The sequence below is a fragment of the Lytechinus variegatus genome, chromosome 7 (assembly GCF_018143015.1).
Source record: "Lytechinus variegatus isolate NC3 chromosome 7, Lvar_3.0, whole genome shotgun sequence".
In the NCBI taxonomy this organism is placed as follows: Eukaryota; Metazoa; Echinodermata; class Echinoidea; order Temnopleuroida; family Toxopneustidae; genus Lytechinus; species Lytechinus variegatus.
Window position 1 is genome coordinate 15,654,709 of NC_054746.1, and position 23,941 is coordinate 15,678,649.

Genomic DNA, 23,941 nt, shown 5'->3' on the forward strand with positions numbered 1-23,941 from the left:
TACACAAGCTATCTTGTTCTAAAGGTTTCATTCTCCTTAAATGATTTCTCATTGCCAGTGTGCAGTTAGTTGAACAAACAAACATCATTTTATGTAACAACATAACCTTTTTTTTAACAGGAGAAAATCCAAGCAAACATGTGAAAGCTTGATGTAAATATGAATAAAAACAGAATACAGTACATTGATACTTGTCTTAAGAATTCCCAGATCATGCAGTATTCTTTTGTATATCCTGTAATTCATGCATACCTGTAAATCTACTACAATAGCACAGCTTTGATTTATTCATGCAGAGGATGGGGCTTCATTTCAATTTGTAGGCTGGTGTAGCAGCTCATTGCATAAAGCATTTCATGTCTAACAAGAGAGTGACTGCAAAAAGAATGAGGCTAATGACTACTCACATTAAACTGGATTGACTATTGAAGCATCACTTTGTTACCCAACAGAGAATACAAGTATGTTCTGTTGCCACTAATGATGAGGCACAGGAATTAGACGTGGCAATAATATACTTACATCATAAAACACAGTTATTGTTTTATGACTTTGCATGTACATGTCAGAGAGTCATGTAGGTATTCATCTCGATCAGTCATTTGCATGGCTGCCAAATCTCTACTTTGATTAATAATGGAATTTTGAAACCCATGAACATCCGTCATGTCAGCTTTTATGACAGGAAACACTATACTTCACAAATTTAACAAGATTTCTTCATACATGCATGTCATATACATGTACATGTACATTTGATTATTTATTATGAATTAATGCCTTAAGCCACATGAGATAAAACATATTTCTGACTTTCCTATGGTATATTAATGTGTTTGTCTAGTAATTTGTTCCTTTATACTGTTGGGGATGCTCTATTTTTTCATCACTTTATTTTCAAATCTGCACATTAATACATGTACAATGCATCCAGGACACTTCCCTGTAATAAGAAAATGCTGGGCAATAAATTTCAATACAAAAGAAAAAAACAACAACCTTAGAATGTATTTATGATAATTGTCAAAATATCACATATGGGCAATGATTGAGAGAGAGAGAAAAAAATGTTGCAAAAACAGTAGTGCTAATAGAAACACCAGCTGCTGGTGATGTGAGAGGACCGCAAAAGGCATGTTAAAGCTGAACTCCAGTCAGATGCCAGCCTAAAAGCCACTTCAATGCCCTTATACATGTACATGTAAATGATTTTCAGTGTTACATTGACACCGTGCAGTGCTAAAATAACACCGGACAGGGGCAAGTCAACAACATGCATGGCGCAGTCCCTCGCACTGTCAGGCTTGATATAATTGTTGTCTTTTGGCGTGTTTCTACAGAGAATCGTTAAACGGTATTACCCTCGTACATGTACAAAGTATCCAGAATTCTGGAAAACTGACATGTGGAAACATACGTGATGCGGTTTATTGATAAACCACATCGCGTAAAATAGAGTTTCTCAAAACCACCTCTACAAGGTGTTTATTGCAGTGTTCATTCGTTTATTTGCGATGCGCGGATCGGATTATTCGCTCTGAAGAACAGGTAGTTTTAAGAGTGGTATGATTTTTTATTCCGGAAAAAAGATAAACTGTTAGAAACACATCGTTTGTTTCAGTTGTTTTATTTTGAAATGATATGTACATCCCTCTAGATGTGTAAATGTACAAGTGGCATTCATATTGAAGTTCTGAGTCTCTTTGCATAACAACTCACTGTCATTATTATTTTGCCCTTTTACAAGGATAAACTATCAATCAAAATAAAAGTTGTTTTATTTTAATGAGTTTTTATTTTTAAAACTCTAGAAATTCCAAATGCACATGGACATGAACATGTTTATTAAAGTGCAGAACAAGTACCATGCACCTTCCAGCAATGTACCAATGCATTCACATTCTATTTGGCCGTCTCTCAAATTATTTTAAGTGCCTGAGTAGGTTAAGTTTAATACAAGAGATACAGTGTCTTGTTCTTGGTATCCTGTAGATGAAAAGCCTTTTCGTTGGTGTATGGAACACAGCCAACGCAAGAAAAGATGGGCTTTTTTATCATTACCTGTAATAAATCACAAAGGGTTTATGAACTCTTGCTTGCTCGAAGGGAATATGTTGCAAGAAACATGTAATCACAGTTTGGTCCGAAAGTTAATCGTCTGGAAATCAGAAATTTTGCAATTGGTTTGAAGTGGCAGACCAGTGTGCAGCTTCTCAGTCAGTCAAACCAATGATTTCCAAATATTTTCAGAGCTGACAGTAAATAATCAGTGCTGACAGCATTCATTAAACACATTTCTGAAACACATACTGGGTGGGTCAGGTATATTATAAAGCTGGGGCCCAGTGCGTATCAAAAAAAAGTTTACACTTAGAAAAAATCCTGTAAAATTATATATTTGTAGTATCCTGACGATTTTTCCACATTTTAGCATTGGTACAGATCCATTTAAGCAAATGACGATATAACTGTCGAAAAATATTTCCGCTTGAGTGAGCACCACTTAGTTTTGAAAAGTTGGTGAAAAATGATTTGCGCAGAACTTTGAAATAATTATGCGAATAAAAGTAGACCTTAATCATGAAGAACACGTGGAAATTAGCAAGTAAAATTGATATGAAGATATCTTTTACCTTTTTAAACTTGTTTCCTTGCCCAAACACTTCGAAGAGTGCATTGCGCCCCATCCCACTCCCCCACACACCGAGTCCATCGTGACGATATTTGCTTTACACTGAGCTGTGATTTACATGAAATGGCTTAGGCTTGATTTTCATTTTGTTAATCATTGCCAAGCTTGGGAAAAGTGTGGAGAAACAAGTATTAAATAAAAATGAAATGTAAACCAACTTTAAATGATAAAAACTTAGTGAAAAATGCTGGAGATGTCTGATATAAACTTTTGTTCAGATTCAGTTATGTCCTCAGATCCAGCTGGCACAAAAAGGGTAAAGGTTGTGCTTACTAAGTGTTGAAATTTCAAATTTGGGCGGCAAAATTGTTACAGAATGCTTGAATGTATCCATTTTATTTCAATTGGCTAAAAGTGCTAGGGAAATTTATGAGAAATGCTTCACAGGGTAAGTTTGATTTCGCCCTTTCCCCTTGACACAGCGTGAAAACAAGCATTTCTGCGCAAACAGATTTCTGCGAGCTTTACAAAAATGGACAGTGCTCACTCAAGTGTAACATTCTGTCAAAACTTTTACCTTCATTGGATAGATGAGACCCAAACCCATAATTATATGTGAAAAAATTACCCACATGTTGTGTATTTTTTAATTCCCAGGGCTTTTTCAAAGTGTAAACTTTTTTTTGATACGCACTGTATTATAAAGCTGGGGCCCATTGTAGAAAGAGTTGCTTTTAAACGCAACTCTAAAAATCAATCACATGTTGATTGGTTGAAAATCAAGTTGCGCATGATTTTTAGAATTGCTATGATTGCAACTCTTTCTGCAACTCTTTCTGCAACAGGCCCCTGATCACATAAGTTACAAATAATTGTACGCATGCCTGTGGACACTTGTGCGAATTGTCATTTTCCTATGTAGCTGATCTAGCATCTGAAAACATTTTCCAGTGATGTGTGAAGTCGTGCATAACTTTACAAACAGCTTTTATATTAAACACCTACAGGGCTCTGTAACACAAAGCATAACGATTGATTGTACACTTGATTTTTACGATTGATTGTACGCTTGATTTTTACGTTTGATTGTACACTTGATTTTTACGATTGATTGTACGTGGTAGTCGATGCAATCAATCATAAAAAAATGTCTATGATCATTGCTAAGCTTTGTGTTACAGGCTCCAGGACTTGCATTTGATATATTTTTTTAAAATTGCATTTAATTGCATCTCTTTCTTAATTGGGCCCATGGTCTTGTTCAGTGATCTCAATCATTTTTATTATTTTTCTTATTCTTTGTGTAACAGAATGCGGATGGTGCTTCTAGCAATGGTAATATTGAGGTAGAAGTTCACTCCCAGAGGAAAGACCTGTCGGCATGGGAGGAGACCCTCTTACAAGCTCTTAATGCCATTGAAAGAGGTCATAGAGATGATAGTCATACCAGTGATGATGGGCTTGATAGCAATGACCAGTCTCTTTCAGATGACTCAAAACCACAAGGTAATACAAATGTTACATAAAAAAGACATTCTCTGAAATGGAAAATTATGACATTTTGGGGTTGTTATTCATTGTGTACAGGTATATACATTTGTGTTTTGAAAGTATTAAATTCCTATTTCATGAACATGTTGTTTTATTTTAATGAGATTAGATTTGAAGAATCATCAATTTACAATATTAGCATGTTCTCTAGTGTACTGTGATATCTTTTGTTCAGACTTAAAATTTTTCAGATATTCAACATTTCATTCTTTTTTCTTCTACTCTGAAATTTACTGTGGAAAAAGGTTGGTATAATATATTTTTATTGATTACTGTCTTGCAATTACAGAATATCATGCATTTAGAATAATAATTAGTAAATCCAAGTTACTGGAATCTGTACATGAACTTTATTCTTGATCTATATGAATCTATGCTTTTTGTGTCATTGTGTTGCTCTTCACAAAGGTGCAGGAGGAGGCAATGATACCCCTAGTATTACCATAGATGACGGAGTAAGATCACGCTGTGTAACCACATCATTCCTCGAATCCTGTGGTATGTCTTACCTTTTCCATCAATCCAAGCTTCTCCAAAAACACTCTAGTCCTTAAATGTTAAGAAGTTGATACTATTATGGTGAAAATTGCTAAGAATTGGAAACACAAAGTTGTCGATGGTTGAAGGGAAAATGTCTGTGCACGGTGCAGGGAATTTCCCTTCAGCTTGGTATTTTACTATCACATTGTATTAAAGGTCAAGTTTACTTCATCATGGTCATCTGGGTACTGGGGATTGTCACTTTAGAAAGCCTATTAGGATGATAGATTTCAGCAGTCAACAGACTGTAGGGACAGATCAATAGAAGAAACCGTCAAACCTGGGGGGTGTTTCATAAAGATATGACTTAGAGTCGCACTTAAAGCTGACACGTACATGATATGCAACACGCAATCTTATTGATCAATAGTAGTGCGCGTCTTCTTCGCATGATCTGACCAATGCGGTTATGCCTTATATACTGCACGCAACTATACATTTAAGTGCGACTATAAGTCATACTTAAATCTTTGTGAAACACCCCCCCCCACCCCCGGAGTGACAAAACCTTGTATCTTTGCTGGGTTAATGTTCAGGGGAGTGTTTTGTGAAGCAAATAATGATTTTCACAGGCAGATCTTATAAGCTACTTGAAAGCAAATTTATCATTGGAAATCAGTGAAATGCTTCCCAGGAGAATGTGATATTTTTTACCTTTATAAAATATTGTCTAAAGGGATATTCTTCCTTTTGTAGTACTGTAGTATAAAGGTTTTGTCTCATACATTTAGAACTTGAATTTGAACAGGATATCACTCATAGATTATCTAGCAATTTATAAGAATATATTGTACTTAATTTTTCCTTTGTACTTCTAAAATGTATCTTTCATTGGCAGAATGAAATAATGCGGATAAAAATATACATTTAGCCAAGTGAGTGTACATGTAGTTTTTAAGAAAAGGCTATCATTAACTATAAAGAACTAAATTTTGAATTCAATATATTTGATCTTATGACAGAGGAAGCAGATGCACCTTGGAAAGATATGGACTCATCTAATGACATCAGGGACAGGGCCAGGCTAAAATCATCCAAAGGAAAGTCTTCAGCCAAATCAGGCAAACACAGAACTAAAAGCTCTGGTATATCAAAGAGTGTGAGTAGCCAGGGTGTGTCCACAAGCACTCCTGCGGATGACGAAGATAGCAAGGACTTGTCCAAGTTGAAAGATCGTAACAAGAGGACTTCCTGTAGGTCTTTGGAGAGTGATCCTTGGGTGATGAGGGCCGATGAGCTCGCTTGGGAAGATGAACTAGCCATCATGGACCAGATATTTGCTCCTATGAAAGTAGTGAAAGGAGAGGAATCGGGGGATGAATCAGCCAAAAAAAGTAATGATGATGATGATGAAGAAGAAGAAGAGGAGGAGGAGGAAAGTGTCGAGAAGCCACCTGCTACCAAAAAGAGTGACCTGGAGAAGGTTGTTGATGTGAAGAAAACCAAAGTGAAAAGGATCAGGAGATCACAGTCCGAGTCAGACTCAGGACTGGATCAAAGTAAAATTATTGATTTCAGGACTAGCGGAGCAGGGAGTTTGAATCCCCGACGAAGTTCAGGTGGGACTAGGGTAGGACCTAGAATTATATCAGTTGGACCTCCCTCCGGGAGTTCATCTGTTGACTCAGCTAAAGCAGATGAAGTAGCATGTGGGTCTGGGGCTAAGCCAAAGAAACATGGTGAGAAATCTGAGCGTAAACGGAACCTGAGCACAGTTCCTACTTCTCCCCTGGAGGGGAATAATGAACGGTCGTCAAGGAAAAGCCGGCACGCCAGTGCCCCAAGCTCATCAGCAGGGAATTTTAAGCGAGAGAGTAGCAAAGAACAAAAACGAAAGATAAAAGAGAAGAACAAGCCACATGACGCTTATATATCTACAGCAGATCGCTTAAATAATAATAATGAAGTGCATGTGAAAGGAACGCACACGAAAGAACCAAAGCAACCTCTTTCTGCATCTTTTTCAGAAGGTAGCTCATGTGAACCATTGTCGTGTTTTGGTATAGATGACAGTGAAATAAGTGGACAAAGTGGTTCAAGCAACACCTTGACACCGGAACATAGACTGCGTAGTCACTCCTTGTCCTCCAGCCTTAGCTCGGGATCAGATGATAGCACTGTCATCTCAGAACGATCTGCTTTTCTGGGTTCTTCTGCCACACCTAGTACTCGGAGCACATCAAGTTCAACAGGTCTTCAGTGGCTGTTTGGTCTGGAAGGAGAATCACCAATGCAACTCAGCAGCCGGGGTAGTAGCCCCACTTCATTCAGATGTAAGACAAACCTTGAAATACATCTGCTTATACAGTCATGACCTGGGGCCCATTTCATAAAGATTGTTTCTATAACAAATTTGCAATAACAGTTTAAAGCTACTAAAATAATTCAATTTGATCAGCTAAAGCTTATAAACTTTATAATGAAATTGTGAATTTGCTATTATAACAAGTCTTTGTGAAATGGGATCCTGTATGTTTAAATGCAGTCAATAGAAATGCTGGTACAAGGAAATGAATGCATTTTATGCATGACAAATTTCTTGCTCTGATAGGTTTATCTAATATGATTCTTTTTGAGGGTGCAAGAGGGGCAAACTATAGACTATTAAAGAGATAGATACATGTAAAATTTGGTATAATGATTTTGATATACTGAATTTGATAAGATTTCTGTTTGGTGAGATAAGTTTTATCTCATGAAAATTTCTCTATTAGTTGTTATCTATCCATCTGACTATAACCCCATACCTCAAGCAAGAAATCATTTGAATCTTCCATCAACATTTCCCAATCAATACCCTTGAATATATATATCTTTGTTTGTACAGGTCAGCCAGGTCCAAGTGAAGAAGCAGCAAGTACAAGCTCCTTTGATGCAAGGAGCAGTGATCGATCACAAGACAGGACTAGAGAGGGAGCTATCCCAAAGCGTAGGGCAATCGTGGAGCGCAGTACAAGTTAGTATTCAGTATTAATGAAACCTTATTCATTTAGAATGGTTATGATGATGATGATGAGGTTGGAATACATCTACAGTGTTGACTAGTAAGAAGGACAGTGGTAAATTGAGATGGGAATTCATATCAAGATGAAATAGAATTAATCTTTATGCTCAATGTTAAATGGATGTTGCTTACTATTTCCTTATAAATACATATATAATGAAGCCTACTCATAGGAAATTATTTGTGACAAGAGCATTTTGACTCTATTTTAAAATTCAATAATTAATGATTATAATGGCAATAATTATTTTTGTTCCATTACATATTTCGAATGGATTTCTAAAATAAGTATATTTTTAATTCGTACATAATTGATTGGACCTTCATTAGTTTTGAATTGAATAGAAATGAATTGCCATTGTGTTTGTGTCTTGTTTGGTTTTAGGTGAAGAATCTGCTCGTTATGATGAACCCTACGTAGCTCCGGATGGAACTGTTGTTAGCAACCATCTTCTGAGTAAGATGATGAGGAGGATGCTAAGAGAAGAATCTATTAGGTCACAATTAGAAGGAGCAGGTAAAGTCCACGTAGTAAAATGATTAGATACCATCTATCAGGTTGGGTGTTTCATAAAGCTTTTTGTAAGTTACAACCGACTTTACATACGACCGGTGATCTTTTCTAGTGGTAAATGATACACACCAGGGCCCCGTCTTAAAGAGAGTTACGATTGATCCCATCAATCGTAATTATAGAAATCCATCAGTGCCATAATTTTTTCTTTAGGAAATTTGCACAATGTCCTTTGAACACATAGAGAAGCATACTGAATTGTCAAGAATACAGTGAATGTATCAATATACATCATAGCTTGAATGCATTTTGAAGAAACATGTATATTAGATGTTGACGTTGCTGGCTTTCCATAGTTGTGATTGTTTTGATCACTCATTACTCTTTGTACAAGGTAGTGTTGGAGGCAAAGACAATGATAAAAGAAGAGATTAGTAAGGGTATAATTCTATGAGGTAAGATAAGATTTTAGATGCAGAATGGGGATCAAACAGGATGTGTCATATACCCCTAGAAGTTCAGCAAGATTGCTTTGAAAATGTCCAGAAATAGGTTAATATGACATGAAAGGAATGATAAATTTTTTATTTACTCAGTGAATCCAAACTTCAGAAGGAGAAGGCGGTGGCAAGCCAGATACGTTAGTTCAACGAGTGAATCCCGACAGAGAGTGAGAAATAGCAGAAGTACCTTCCATGGTTCAACCGCTGCTGAAGATGAGACTAGACAGAGGCATGCATCAGGAGAGAAGTCAAGAAGACATAATTCAGATTCAACAGGTTAGTATACAAATGATGTGCATGTTGGGAGATGCATTGCATGTGAGGTATCTTAAGAATGGTGTCAAACTGTGCATTAAGCCATTAATTGGAGGGCTCGGTGTGCCCGATCTGAAAAAACCAAAGGTGTCGTGTCATTGATGTTTTAGATCAAGTGGGTTAGTTCATAGCAACACAGAAAACATGAGTCTTTATTACTATACACTTGGTATTCTTCCTTATGATAATGCTGGTCAGTGGTATAAAAAGTTTGAACATTGTGTTACATTTTTCTTGTATCCATCACCTCTAATTGTAATATTTTTGTTATATATATGACTTTTTTTGGGGTGATCCTATCATAATAAAAAAAAAAGACAATTTTGAAAAACACACATCCTTCCGACACAAAAATTTGTTTGAAAGGTCCACCTATCCTGTAAACAAGCAAATTTTGTTAGAATATAGATTCTGATATCTGCTTCGTAACCAACTTTTTTTCTTTTTCACATAAACAAACTCCATAATAACATTGATAGCATTCCACTCAGTTCATAGACTATTCTTCTACTGATTCATGACTGAGTCTCATCTTTGTCTTTGTCGGTCATGGCAGAAATGGTAGGAAGCCGAGCAATGATACCCAACTCATCTCCTCACAATGCGGCACTGACTATGCTGTCTAGAGCAGAGGGAAGGTACCTAGCTACCAATCATAACGATACATCCCCTGGTTCGGTTCATTGCTTTCAAGATGAACATGGTAAGTTTGTCATTTCGGTGCAAGAATACATTTGCTAACCCCTATTTTGTGCATCACATCCATGTAGAAACAACCTTGTATATGATCCTGCTAAGAAAATATGATCTCTTTCCATCTTATTTAACACACATTTAACTCTTCATTTTGATCTATTATTGTGAAGGGAAATTATGTAATATGTATTGTGTACAGCAAAATGACACCTTATTATCGATCTTCATTGACGGTAACTTTGTTTAGTTTAAACGGCAGTTTGTTTAGTTTAAATGAAATGTTGATATTCTCCACATTGTCTTGTGGCAGATCAGTGTAAAGGAATTGAAAATATCCATCCTATACATGTATCTAATATACCTGTATATAACTTAGATACCATGATATCACTCTAACAGAATATTATTATATCATTACAAAAGAATAATGCATTTCTCTTGGAACTGTTTTTTCCATAGGTAACTGGATGACCTACACATTTAGTGATAACAGCTCTGGCATTGCTCAGAGAGTTGAAGCTGATCAGAATCAGTCTCCTGAAGCATCACCTTCACCACCTAAAGAATCTACAAGCAACGAATGGTGAGTGTTAGCTGTGAAATAATGAAAACATCCTTGTATGTTGGAAATAATAAGCTGAGATGTTGGAAGTAATAAGCTGAGTGGCGTTTCATAAAGCTGTTTGCAAGTTACTCATGGTTTTACAAAGGAGTGTTGACACTCTCTTGTGGTAGATCAGTTTGCTAATGTTTCAATTCCTAACAGCCTGAATTGAATTTGGATCTTTGGAGATAAAAATTCTTTTTAACAAGGATGAGAATGCAAGATTTGTCTACATTTGATATGAATGATAGAAATTCACTCCCATTATATTAAAATGGGAAATGAGGGGTATTTCATTAAGCATGAGAAAGGGTTAATAGCCTTGAGTGAATCATTTGTAACTTATGAACAGGTTCATGAAAAACATTACCTAGGTATATTTCAATGTAATGTATTTAAAGATATGATTACACTCTGGGATTCACTTTTAAAGATATATACTTCTACTTCTATGTAACTTAAGGAAGTAGAATGCTGTAAATGCAGAAATTTGTTTTGAGGGAAAGAACACTTTATTTGTATACAATTTCATTCCTATCAATTTATTCAGTCAATCAAATTAAATCAGTACCATGAAAGTATTAAAAGCATAAGACCGAAAAGTGGACAACTCATGAAATTTGGTTCATGATTTCATATGAAGCTTTAGGAAAGGCCTGATTGTTCACCTATGCTCTTTGTCACTTATTTGATATCTCAGGGAAGAGACATCGAGCTGTCATTCTGACTCTACCGTCATATCAGTACCGAAGCCCAGGCCACCTCCTAGGGCCTTACGTGCCATCAGCAGCACGTCCGCAGGCGGAACCAGCGTTGGAGGAGGAGCAGGGGTAGCTAGCAGCGGGATAGACCTGGACCTTCCCACCAATATCCTGGACCGTTTAACGGATCCGCACCAGTGGGAGGCCACCCTGACGGGTCTCTTTGATGCCTACCCTAACATGGACTCTAGTAGTACTTATGAAGAGATGCACAGCATGGAGAGTAGGTCAGCAGTGGCGGCCAGGGCCACGGGACGGTGGATACGCAATAGGGACAACAAGGTCAAGGTCCTCCATAACTATCGCTTCTGGGTCCTGCCCTGGAGATCAATACGAGTCAGCTTTGATAGACTGGCATTCTTGGCCCTCTTTGACAGGTGGGTTGGTGACTTCAAGGATGATGGTGATGACAATGATGGTGGTGATGACGACAATGATGATGAAGATGATGATGGTGCTGGTGTTGATGATGGTAATGGTCATGATGTTGATGGTAAGGGTGATGGTGATGATGTTGATAGTGATCATGATGGTGATGAACATGACGAAAGTGGTGGTGGTGATCGTCGTCATGGTGTTGATGATTATAATGGTAGTGGTGATGATCATCAATTCTAGTAGATGATATTTGTGAACTGTCAAATCAAAATGAACTATAGTGACATTGAAACCAATGTAATTTTGGATCCTTTAATTTCAGGAATCGCACAGTGGTGGAGAGTGTTTTTGCAGTTTTGCTAGCAGTACTAGTATCCCTCTTTGGCTTTGCTGTCATGACGCAAGGTTTCCTTTATGATTTTTGGCTGTTTTGGTTCTGTCTCATCATAGCAAGTTGTCAGTACTCGCTTATCAAGGTAAGTATTACCTCATTTGGTAAGGAAAAGTAAATAGTTTGCCATTACCAGATGACCCTTGACAAACCTGCTGACATTTTATTTTCTTAAGTCAGGTTGACAATCCAAAAATGTTCTGACCGATCCTATTTTCATTTTTGTGCCTACTTTTTTTTTTACTAGCAAATGGCATGGTAGAACATCATCCATGTCACATAAAGGAGAAGAAAAAAGACCTGACCTTTTTAGGCCTTTTTGGGATGAGGTCATATTACATCAGCATGCTTGGGTTTGATCCCTGCTTATGCTGAAAGACGTCTTACAAATAAAAAAAAAATGATATAGTGCTGTGTGAAGCACGCTTTTAACTGTATTCAGTGCAGTTATGAGTGCACCACACCAACCACTAAATGAGCTTAAATGAAATTCTTGTAATTGTTTTTCTTATAGAAAATGTGAAAAAATAATGCTTTCATAAAGAAAATAGAAACATGTTGATGATAGGAAATAGTTTGGACTTGATTAGTCCTCATTGTAAAATTGTTAATGCAGCTTATGATCATCATCGATTTGTAATTCTTCTCTGAATAATGTTTCATATAAAAAGATGTTGATCATACCAAATAGTTTGGACTTTGTCCTCATTGTAATAATGTTAATATAGCCTGTAGTCATCATTATTGGTTTGTAATTGTTCTCTCTTTTGTTTTCTTCAGAGTGTTCAACCAGATGCTGCCTCCCCAATGCATGTAAGTATTATTATCCTCTTTGCTTTCCAATATGAATGAATTGGGTTTGTTATTATATATACCGGGTATATTATTATTATTAATAATGTATGTTGGTTATTAGGCAAAAGAATACAGTGAAGCATTGAGGAGATTTTATAGGTTGCATAAAAGATTTTTAATAAAATCTTTCATGAAAGAAAAAAAGATTCCAATCAATACAGACTTATTTGATACAGTGGGAATAAAAACTCCCAAGTTTTTCACTCTTTGATTGTGTGATTTCTTTAGTGACATCCTTCACAGACCTATTATTTTGCTTATATATGATGTCGTTGCTTGATGGTTCTGTAAGATAAGATGTCCACTACCTAAATTTATTTTGTTTTGATTCTCTTTATATAGGGTCACAATCCAGTAATAGCTTACAGTAGACCACTGTACTTCTGCCTATGTTGTAGCTTGATTCTTCTACTAGATCATCTGTCCAGTACATTACCGCATCGAAACAGAACGCTCTTTGAGCTCTACAACTTTACCTTCACTACGCTTGAGTTACTTATATTTGCAAGGGATCTTTTATTAGGTAAAGTATCATTGCCGATCATCAGTTTCATTTTCTTTATCATTTTGATCTTCATTTTTGTCTTTGTCTTCGTCCTCCTCCTTCTCCGCATCATTACCATCACCATCATGATCTTCATCGTCGTCGTCGTCGTTTTCGTCGTCGTCATCATCATCACCATCGTTGTCATCATCATAATAATTATCATATATGATGTATGATAGATGATCCATAGATATATGATATGCATTTGTTATATATGAATCATAAAAGAATGTGTTATCTATATATTCAGAGAATATGTTTCCTAATTGTATTTTGCAATGACAACTTTCCTTTCATGATGCTTTTAATTTTGTTCATCCTCATAATGTTTTGAAAGATCCCACCAATACATGTATTCAATGTGATTGTTCACTAAAATCTTAATCAGTGTATCATTTGTTTTATTTTTCCCCCCTACAGTGTTTATCTTGTTCTTTCCTCTGGTCTTCCTAGTGGGTCTCCTCCCTCAGTGCAATACGTTTGTTATGTATCTACTAGAAACAGTGGATATTCACATATTTGGAGGCAGCGGTAAGTTTACTTATGTACCTTGTTGAAAGTCTTGTGCTGTGACTTTTCGCAGGAATTCCACTTTAAGGCACTAAGCGTCGTTTCATAGCAGCTTTCCTGCATTAGCCTATTGTTATGTCTGATGAAATATGAGAATTGGAAATGAAAGGCCGCTTTTAATCTGATAAAATTGTAATTTTGACTCTGTCATGTCATGAAGAGGCGAGCTTGCATGTACTCAAAGGGTGATTAAAAACAGTTCACACTTTATGTGAAGCTATCGTTTCTCATATGGCTAATGAGTATGCTTGAGACAATATACGTTGGGTGATTTCAAGTTCAGTGTTGACCTTTTGGTGTTGGTGTTAGGTCAATTTTTACACGATTACAACACCAAACATAAAATGAAGATGGTCCCGAAAAGTCACTCACTAGTTGTGGGGATGTCAACAATGTGATCTGGATCAGTTTTACAAACTCTGAATAAGTTTTGGAGCTAGAGGAAGCAATCCAAATTTCAACACCAACACAAAGGCCAACACCGGACTTGAAATCACCCATTATATTTTCAACTGTATGGGAGATAAGCATACCAGGCTTTGACCCTGTCAGCAGTGACCTTCCTCGTGAATTGAGTGGGAACCATTTCAGCAGGACTGAAAGTGTGAAGGGACCCAGGAAGCGATTGGTCTAAGAAGGTGACTGTAAGGGTGGTCAAAGACATGACAGGCTAGCTTTAATTGCTTTTCTATGATTTCAGCCAGGGTTGTAACGAGTTACTAAATTTTGGGTCGTGTCGAGTAACTTTTGTTGTTGAGTCGGTTGAGTCTCTGTACAAATGTCAATGGGAATGAGTCATTGGTTAGTGACTAGAGCCATGACTTGATTACGACCCTGGTTTCAGCTACTGAGTATTCTCTGATCATTGTTCATTTGGGTTTTATTACCAGGTACCACTGGTTTGGGAGCTGCTGCTTACTCCACCTTCCGTAGTATAATAGCTGTACTGGTTTTATGCGGGTTTGCCTATGGTGGCCTTCAGGTAACAAATTCATTCATCTTTTCCTATCACTGTAATTAAATATTCTACGAATATGATAACCAAAGTACGTTGGTGCATGATTACAGTTGGGTACATGTATGTAACCAGGCACCACCAAACTATCAACAGCTTTCCAGTGATGAATTGTGTAGTTGAATAAGGATTTTGATCAATGCTTTAAAGTGATGTATAATCGATTGGGATTGGACAGTTCTAACCAAGAATATAAGGTTACTGTTGATTGTTACTGAGAGAATGAGGGATTGAAGTTTTAAAGTCTCTGGAATCTTTCTCAAAAGTGATAGAGAAGTTTAGTACTTCATAGAATTTTTGTAGAAGTCATCAAATTTCCCCCAAGTTAGCCTATTTGGTAACCACATCATGCTTGTTGTTAAAGGGGAACCAACAATGTAGGAACTTCAACCTGTTAGAGATTAAGAAGGAAAGATCAGGGTGACTGAAATATTTTGGGTCTCAAAGCTAACAGAATTTACTTTGGGATTGATTAGTATTGCATAGGATATTACTCCTTAAAAATTATCCAACTTAAATGTCACATGTACAAGTGACTTTGAGGCAAGCCTTGCATTCAGACCAATCATGTGTAGAAAGTCTGTGAGGGAAGGGTTTCTCCTTTTGAGGCCATCCCTGATAAACTGACCATTGCAAATACTCTTCAATGAATCTAATGATAATGTTTGATTGAATTTGTTTACAGGATGAAGAAGCTTCATCCCAACATGTGTTGTTCTCTGTGTTTTGTGGGTTAGCTGTAGCAGTCAGCTATCATCTCAGTAGAAGTGCCTCCAATCCCGGTGTCGTATGGTAAGATGCTTCTCCAAATTTTATACTATTTGTGAAAATGTCTGTTTGAAATTGCGAATACCACTGTAGTGTAGATGCCTTCTGAAATTAATTGTGACTTATGTGGAAATCATTCAAACAACCACTGTGGTGTTCCTATATGATACAAAAAGGGAAGGTATTGCAACTGCAATAAACATCTGTAAATCCAAAACTCTACTGTGATAAATTTCTTCAAATATAAGGACGCTTTTAAATATTCATTTATGTTGGGATTTGAATATAATTTTTATGATGACACTGTTTTCTTTTTAAATCTAATTTAAATGATATGGGCCCATATCATATCAAATTTACAACTGTTCTAACTCTGCCATCATGGCAACTTTCATGATCAGAGCTCAGCAGCAAATCACTATCAAGGTTTCCATGGTAGTTACCATAATGGCACAGTTACCATAAATCTAACTGTTTATGAAATGCATCCCTGGTCCAGTTTCTATTAGAATGGAATAGTGTTGAGATTTAGCCATAGCAAAATAAAATTGATTCAAGAATGAAAAACTGTTATTCTGTGAATGGTGTTGACAGGTCTATTATCAAGGAACATGTGATGCCTGAGGATCATAGAGGGAATACTGAAGAGACTGAAGAAGAACAGATCAGGGATCCTCTTCCAGACAAACTTAAGAAGTCTGTGGTAAGGTCATCCACTTCCAATCAATCAAATTCATTCTAGGGCCTTTCAAAAACATCGAAGAATGTATTCACAGGTGTGTACTATCATTGAAATACTTGTAGAATCTATGGTTTGATATAGATAACCAGAACTTTAGAACAGATTTATGCACAACTAGAAGATGTGACAACCTGTGAAGATGTTACAACTCCATCTTCTTTGTTCTATTATTTTTTTAATATCTTTTTGACCTCTTGAGTGATGTAATTTCATAGTTAAGAAAGTTATTATACTCTTCATTCCATATTTTTCTCCATATGGCTTGGACCCATCCATGATGCTGTATAAATTGACGTACTCTCCATATTTTTGTTTGTTTGACAGAGTGAGCGTCTTCAGTCTGATTTGATAGTGTGCCTTGTGATGTTGGCATTTGTTACTGCCCTTCATGTCAGTACTGTCTTCACTGAACTCATGGTAAGTACATCTTTTAGTCCTGGGGGGGTGTTTCACAAAGATTTCTGTACGACTTAGTGTCGCACTTAAATGCCTCGTTGCGTGCGGTATAGAAGGCACGAAAGCATTGGTCAGATCATGCAAAGATGACACGCTCTTCTGCGTATTGATCGATTAGATTGCCCGTTGCATTTAGATGTGCATTGGCATTTAAGTGCAATTTAAGTCATACTTACATCTTTGTGAAACCCCCCACAGATGGATGTTTCACAAAGCTGTTCGTAAGTTAAGAGTGACTGGTTAAACTTTCTTATGCACTAAATCACCAATGAACATTATTGGTCAATGTCATTTACCACAAGAAAGAATCACCAGTCGTTCATAGAGTCGCTCTTAACTTACGATCAGCTTTATGAAACGGCCCCCCGGTCATAAAATGGTGATATTGATCCTAATCAGTTGATTGTCTGAAATCTTGTCATGTGACCAGTCATTTATTTTAGCTGATGAGCATTTGCTAGTAATTGGTACTATTGACTAGTTCTATGGACCGGTCATGCTTTTGAGATGGGATGGTTTATCAAATGAAAGGGATCCACATCAGTGTCTTATATAACAAATAATGCACTGCAATTTTGCCTGGGTATTAGAAAAATTGCTCACAGCTGTTATCTATGAAACAGTCTATGCCTTGGGTGTTTTAGACCTGCTTCAATTGTAAGTGTGATTCTTACTAATCCCCTTGAGATGATTATTATTTTTAGAGCATTTTATTTTTAATTTCTTTACCAAAGGAAAGTTGTTCATGTCATCTTCAGGGTAATATTTTGAGCCATGATTTATTTTCTTGTTGATCTCTTGATAATTTTCATTTAATTCTGCCAATATATTTCAATTAAAGTTTGCTGATCATAAGTATTAGCTGAGATATCATAACTATATCTTCAAAACTTGTTGGAATGTAAGATACCCTTTCAAGGTTAAACCAAAATAGGTGACAAAACAATCATCTAAGTCTTTAGTTGGATTGCTTAATCATGAAATGTTATGTGTAATATAAATAAATCATTCCATTTTCCAATGATGAATTTGTGTTATATTGGTAAATGTCTTGTGATTCTTCTTATTATTCCTTCGCTCACCACAGGTGGTGCCGGAGGCATTATTTGTAATTTTTGCACATTTCCGTTTTTTACAGCTATTTTTATAGGTAGAGATGTTGTTGCTTGGGGGATAAATTGAACCACAAGGTTTAGGGTTCAAATCCCACCACAGCACTCACATCCCTAGGCAAGGTGCTTATCTACATTTTCCACTCTCCACCCAGGTTTGGATAATGGGTACCCGGTGGGAAGGAATTCCTCAAATTCTTGAGCACCTGATCAGGTTAGCCGTGCTAAAGCCAGGGTGGTAATAGTATGCAGCACTTAGGAACATTGTATTAGGCGCTATATAAATGTTGCATATTATTATTATTATCTTTTATTTTTCATTTTCTCCTGACAGCCTGCATTGAGCTATGTTTTGTTCATCATCGCCGTAGTTGTAGGATTTCTTCTCCATTACATCTTGCCTCAGCTTAGGAAAGAGCTTCCCTTTGCTTGCTTCTCACAACCCCTTCTCAAGAGTAGAGAGTACCATCAGTTTGAAGTCAGAGGTAAGAGGTTATCAAATGGTGATATACCATCCATCCATATATTATTCATTATTTGAAAATAGATATCAGAAATAAAAATTTACTTTGCCCAATTGATCGTGGGCCGGCAGCCCTTGAGCAGCGCCAGATCGATGTTGCTCTATCCCTTAAATTGTTGAATGCCAAACAGGCTAGCAGCAACTTTTAAAATGAATGGCTGAAATCTTCAAGTATCACATGACCAGTCATAGTCAATGGTTACACTTGTAACTATTTTATGGGAGTTTAATTAAGTGAATTCCTACTTAGAATTATAGAATTATAAGTCAGATGGATAGATAAGAACAAGGAAAACAAAGATTTCCAAATAAATTATTTTATCATTAAGATGCATATAACTATAAAATGGTGATTTGGATCCTAATCATATGAATGGCCGATATCTATCATGTGACCTGTCAGTTGTTTCAACTAACAGTCGAATTCGCTAATAACTAACAGTAATAATGACTAGCTCTATTGACCAGTCAGAATTTCCTTTATGGACAATAAATTTATTCAATTCAATTCAATTCAATGGTTTTTTTATTAGATGGTCTATCAAATATGTATGTTATATGTTTAATGTAATATATGTATATGAAATTAGGCACAGAGGAGTGCCGTGATCTACTACAAGGAATACTTGCTATGTTATCAGTCGGTTATGATTGTAATCTTTCACAGTGCAGAATGTACTTTTGTGAAAAATAACTGTCAATGTACAGTGACAATCATTCTTCGATGCAAACTGAAAGTTCAAATTCATATTGCATATTTATAAGCTATTAAGATGATTTACACTGTAAGTCATAACAAAAGACTTAGGAAGAATTAGCTGTGTTAGAGGTGTGTGTGTTTTTTTTTCATGTGTGTAATCTTTGGCAAAAAATTGTACCTATTTCTAATTGTTATATCTCTTCAATATTTCTTTCTATCTTGTTTGTCCTTTTTTTTTATAGTTGTTATATCTCTTCAATATTTCTTTTTATCTTGTCTGTCTTTTTGTTTATAGATGCAGCCAAGATCATGCTATTTGAGAAACTATATGTATGGTTATGTTTCATTGAGCGCCATGTACTTTATCCTTTGGTCTTTGTAAGTGGACTCACTACATCGGGACCAGCCATTGCCAAAAAATTCACTCCATTGTAAGTACATATATCTAGAAGCATTTGATGTAAATAAGAAGTCTCATTTGTCCCTTCCACCATAAAAGATACAACAATTTTACCAAACTATTTTAACTTTGGGTCTCTGTAAAACCATGTATAATTTTAGAAGTCATTGTGCCTTTACTGGGGTGATAAGACCCGTTTTTCAAATCTATGGGAACCTAGGGGAGAATATATTTTTTGTTACATATTTTATCAAGTTTTTATCATTTCCAGATCCCAGCTATGAATCAACCTCTTTGTGTCAAAGGGGAGACTATTCCATTTGAATACAATGTTTTGCTGGCTGTGTTTTTTTTTTTCTCCACTCTCTTTGAACATTTAATATCTCTGTGAAATAAATCTCGTTATTCCAGCAACAATATAGGAAATAATACTTGTGTAAAATGAGTAGGAATCCACCAAAACTATGTCCCAAATCCTTTGTTTTAAAAACGAATGAACCCTTGGATCAAGTTAGTTTGTATGAGAACAGAAGTAATCAAGGAAAGTTTGAGTGAAATTGGACAAACGATAAGAAAGTTATGAGCATTTGAATGTTGAAAACACTATTGCTGTGGAAACCCCTCCCGTTTTAAACATGGCCAGTTTTTGTGATATCACAGAAGTACAACCCCCTTTTGTACACTGCATGAAAATATACCCCAAAATATCAAATTTTGCTCATTCTTATGATAGTCCTTTTACACATCCTCCCAGGAAAAAACACTTGAGGTCCATAACACAAAGCTTAGCAATAATCGTAGAACATTTTTCTATGATTGATTGCATTGACTACAATGTACAATCAAACGTTAAAAAATCAAGCGTACGATTGATCGCTAACCTTTATGTAACAGGACCCTAATCTATGGATACACTTGAAAAAAGTGGCAAGTGAAGCAAAATATGAAGTTAAATAATTGGGGAGGAGTACAACTTTACATCATACAGTATATGTTGGTCACATTACCAATGGGAGAATGCCCAAATCATTAGTGATGTAATTTTTCTTATTTGTGCAATTTTTCTCAAGTTTTCATTGATTTGTTTATTAGATTTTTTGTTTTCATCCAAGCATAGAATCAGTATCATATTTTTGTGTTTTAAATAATGATTTTCCTCATCCCTGTCCATCAAAATAAAATTTGTGTATTAATCAGTGAAATATAAACATTTTTTTTAAATTCAGTGGTGGAGCCATCTTGATGAGTATTTGTGGTGTGAAGCTATTGAGAGGTGCGTACGGAGACACGGCTCGTCAGTACCCTATCCTTGCCTTCACAGCTCTGTTCTTTAAGTACGATTATACGGCAGGATCAGAGACATACCTCACAGATTACTTTGTCATCCATTACTTCATCATGACCATTCTACTCACTAAGGTAGGCCATTTGATCTCCTCCATTGTTTTGTTCACTAGCAATTCTACTAGTAGTAGCATCAGTAGTAGTAGTAGTAGTAGTAGTAGTAGTAGTAGTAGTAGTAGCAGTAGCAGCAGTATTAGTATTAGTCGTAGAAGTAGCAGTAGTAGTAGTAGTAGTAGTAGTATTAGTAGTAGTAGTAGTAGTAGTAGTAGTAGTAGTAGTAGTAGTAGTAGTAGCAGTAGCAGTAGTAGTAGTAGTAGTAGTAGTAACAGCAGCAGCAGCAGCAGCAGCAGCAGTAGTAGTAGCATTAGCAGCAGTAGTAGTAGCAGTAGTAGAAGTAGCAGTAGTAGAAGAAGAAGTAGTAGTAGTAGTAGTAGTAGTAGCAGTGGTAGTAGTAGCAGCAGCAGCAGCAGAGTCAAGGCAAAATAGATATGATATCATTTGACACGATAATGTACATAACGAAATAAAGAATGTACATCCACTCGACTGTGCCTGCTTTAATATCCATATCTAAATGACTAATGAGTAATTGTATTTGATCCTATCCAGTAGATGCATAAATGCACAGAGAAGAACATAACAATGAGCATTATCATATGTAATTATAGTTAAAAAGATAAAAATTGGTCAAAAATAAAAATTGGTCAAAAATACAAACAGTGTGAAATCAACAATAAAAATAACTACCACAAAATCATAACTAGACATACAGATTAATTCTGGAGACCCCTATCAGTTTAAATAATATGTTGATGCTAAGGTGCTTGAAAGAGAAATGTGCTCAATTGTAGATAAAATAATACATACAAGTCTGTATGCTACCATTGAATCATCTGTATTATGATAGAAATTCAGCAAGATTACCAATCAAGTTATTATCTATCAAATTTATGGATAGCTACTGAACATTGTTTCTTGGATGTATATTTTCTTTTATCAGATATATGAATGGTTGCTGAAGCTTCAGTTTGTCTTCACCTACATAGCGCCGTGGCAGATCACATGGGGGTCAGCATTCCATGCCTTCGCCCAGCCTCTTAGTGCTCCTCGTATCCTTTTAACCAATCATTGTAAACATAAATGTAACGATCTCAAAATGACCAGTGACCTGTTTGTATGTGTAAATGTGATACGTGTGACTAATGATTGCTTGTAGAAAAATTGTGTTATCGCTGAGAAATAAGCAACACATGCATTGCATTCCAGCCATGTGTCTGGGCCCTGTGTTACAAAGAGTTGCGATTGAACGATTGATCCGATCAATCACAACTATGGACGGCCAGCAACGTCAAAATCTATTTTGCATGTTTGTTTAAAAAATTTTCTAACTATGATGTATATTCATGCATTGTTTTTTGAAAATTCACTGTGCTTCTCTTTGTTTACAAAAGATATTGTGCAAATTTCTTGTAGAAAAAATTATGACACTGATGGATTACCATAGAGTTATGATTGATTGGATTAATCGTAACTATTTGTAAGACGGGGACCTGGACTTTTTACAAGCAGTAATAATACCCTCTTCCACATGTGCATATCTGCATCAGTGGTGGACAATGTGATCATATCATGTGAAAGCAGTTTTCATGGGCATTTATTATATATTTGACCTTGACAATGACATTCAGATTCTGCTATGTTGTTTGTCCAGACGACCATCTCTGCATTGTTCTCTACTCCTCTCAATCCTATCCTCGGCAGTGCAATATTTATTACATCTTATATCAGACCAATGAAGTTCTGGGAGAGGGATTACAAGTAAGTCTCAATTATCATGTATTCCTCATTTCTTCAATCAATCTCTAGATGAACCCCTTTTGGTGGCATTGATCTACAAATGAGCTGTACCATCTGACAATACAAAATACTCTGTCGATAATTTAATTAAAATGTTAAGCATGTAACAAAGAGTAATTTGAAAACAAATTTTCGGCATTACTCCTATGTGTTTAAGATCGCATGCTTGATCTGTTATGAAAATCATAAGTCAGAAAAAATTGGAACCAGTGGGATTCGTACTTGCCATCTACTGCTTGCCGGGCAGTGACTTAACCACCAGGCTATTCTGGTTGACGGCTAAATCACGATGAGCTGGAATTCAAATACCCTTGAAGGTTTGAATCCCACTGGTTCCATTTTTTTCTGACTTATGATTTTTATAACAGACCGAGCATGCGATCTTAAACTCATAGGAGTAATGCTGAAAATTTGTTTTCAAAATATAATTTACTCCGATTAAAAAAAAGCGTCTTTATTTACTATGTAACAAAGAGGTTTCCTTAGATTACATTTTCAGTACTATATACTGCCTTAGTAATTTTAACTTCTTTATTCCTTCACCTTCCCCTTGATGAATTTTCTGTTGGAGGCTCTTACAATATTGATTATGCATGCCACAATGTATGTTCTCTACAAAAAAGGGATATGGTATACAGCGACACCTGTCTTTGATGACCGCCAAAGGGAAACGTAAAATGTGGCCTTTATTGACAGGTGGCCACTTAGACAGGTTTGACTGTAGTATGATGATATGATCACAGTGTAGCTGCCATTATGCTTATCTTGTTTTTGTTTTATCCAGTACCAAAAGAGTGGATCATTCCAACACAAAGCTCTCCACACAGCTTGAGAAAAATCCTGGTAAGAATCCTATTAAATTGTTATAATTCTCTTCTTGTGTTAGATTTGTGAAGATGAATTTGTTTTATTGTGGAATACTTAAAAAGTGGTTTAAGAAACGAGGAACCTGATTCCTATCTTGTTCGCAAATGTTTGTCACGATGTTTCTCCTTTATGAATGGGGTGCTTCATTTATCAAGCCTTGGCTTTCAGGAGTCTCCTGGTCATTTGTAATGCATTGTACCTTTATTGTTTGTACTTGTATGATTCATATGTTTTGTTTGTAAATGGTCAATAAGACAATCAAGTTGAATTGAAATAAAAAAAAATATCAATATTTT

At 36.1% G+C, this 23,941-nt stretch overlaps 1 protein-coding gene across 1 annotated transcript in view; it reads left to right on the plus strand.

Moving 5' to 3' along the window:
• LOC121418544 (pecanex-like protein 1) overlaps window positions 1–23,941 on the plus strand; it is a 104,023-nt gene that overhangs the window by 15,666 nt on the left and 64,416 nt on the right. The window contains exons 4-26 of the mRNA XM_041612465.1: window positions 3,943–4,138; window positions 4,592–4,681; window positions 5,686–6,996; window positions 7,551–7,679; window positions 8,113–8,244; window positions 8,838–9,020; window positions 9,616–9,762; window positions 10,215–10,338; window positions 11,060–11,497; window positions 11,821–11,974; window positions 12,670–12,702; window positions 13,087–13,267; window positions 13,712–13,822; window positions 14,752–14,843; window positions 15,562–15,668; window positions 16,239–16,347; window positions 16,711–16,803; window positions 18,289–18,439; window positions 19,473–19,608; window positions 20,804–20,996; window positions 21,922–22,030; window positions 22,610–22,739; window positions 23,563–23,621. Of these exons, the coding sequence (XP_041468399.1) occupies window positions 3,943–4,138; window positions 4,592–4,681; window positions 5,686–6,996; window positions 7,551–7,679; window positions 8,113–8,244; window positions 8,838–9,020; window positions 9,616–9,762; window positions 10,215–10,338; window positions 11,060–11,497; window positions 11,821–11,974; window positions 12,670–12,702; window positions 13,087–13,267; window positions 13,712–13,822; window positions 14,752–14,843; window positions 15,562–15,668; window positions 16,239–16,347; window positions 16,711–16,803; window positions 18,289–18,439; window positions 19,473–19,608; window positions 20,804–20,996; window positions 21,922–22,030; window positions 22,610–22,739; window positions 23,563–23,621 (4,408 nt within the window). The remainder of the gene's footprint in view (window positions 1–3,942; window positions 4,139–4,591; window positions 4,682–5,685; window positions 6,997–7,550; window positions 7,680–8,112; window positions 8,245–8,837; window positions 9,021–9,615; window positions 9,763–10,214; window positions 10,339–11,059; window positions 11,498–11,820; window positions 11,975–12,669; window positions 12,703–13,086; window positions 13,268–13,711; window positions 13,823–14,751; window positions 14,844–15,561; window positions 15,669–16,238; window positions 16,348–16,710; window positions 16,804–18,288; window positions 18,440–19,472; window positions 19,609–20,803; window positions 20,997–21,921; window positions 22,031–22,609; window positions 22,740–23,562; window positions 23,622–23,941) is intronic.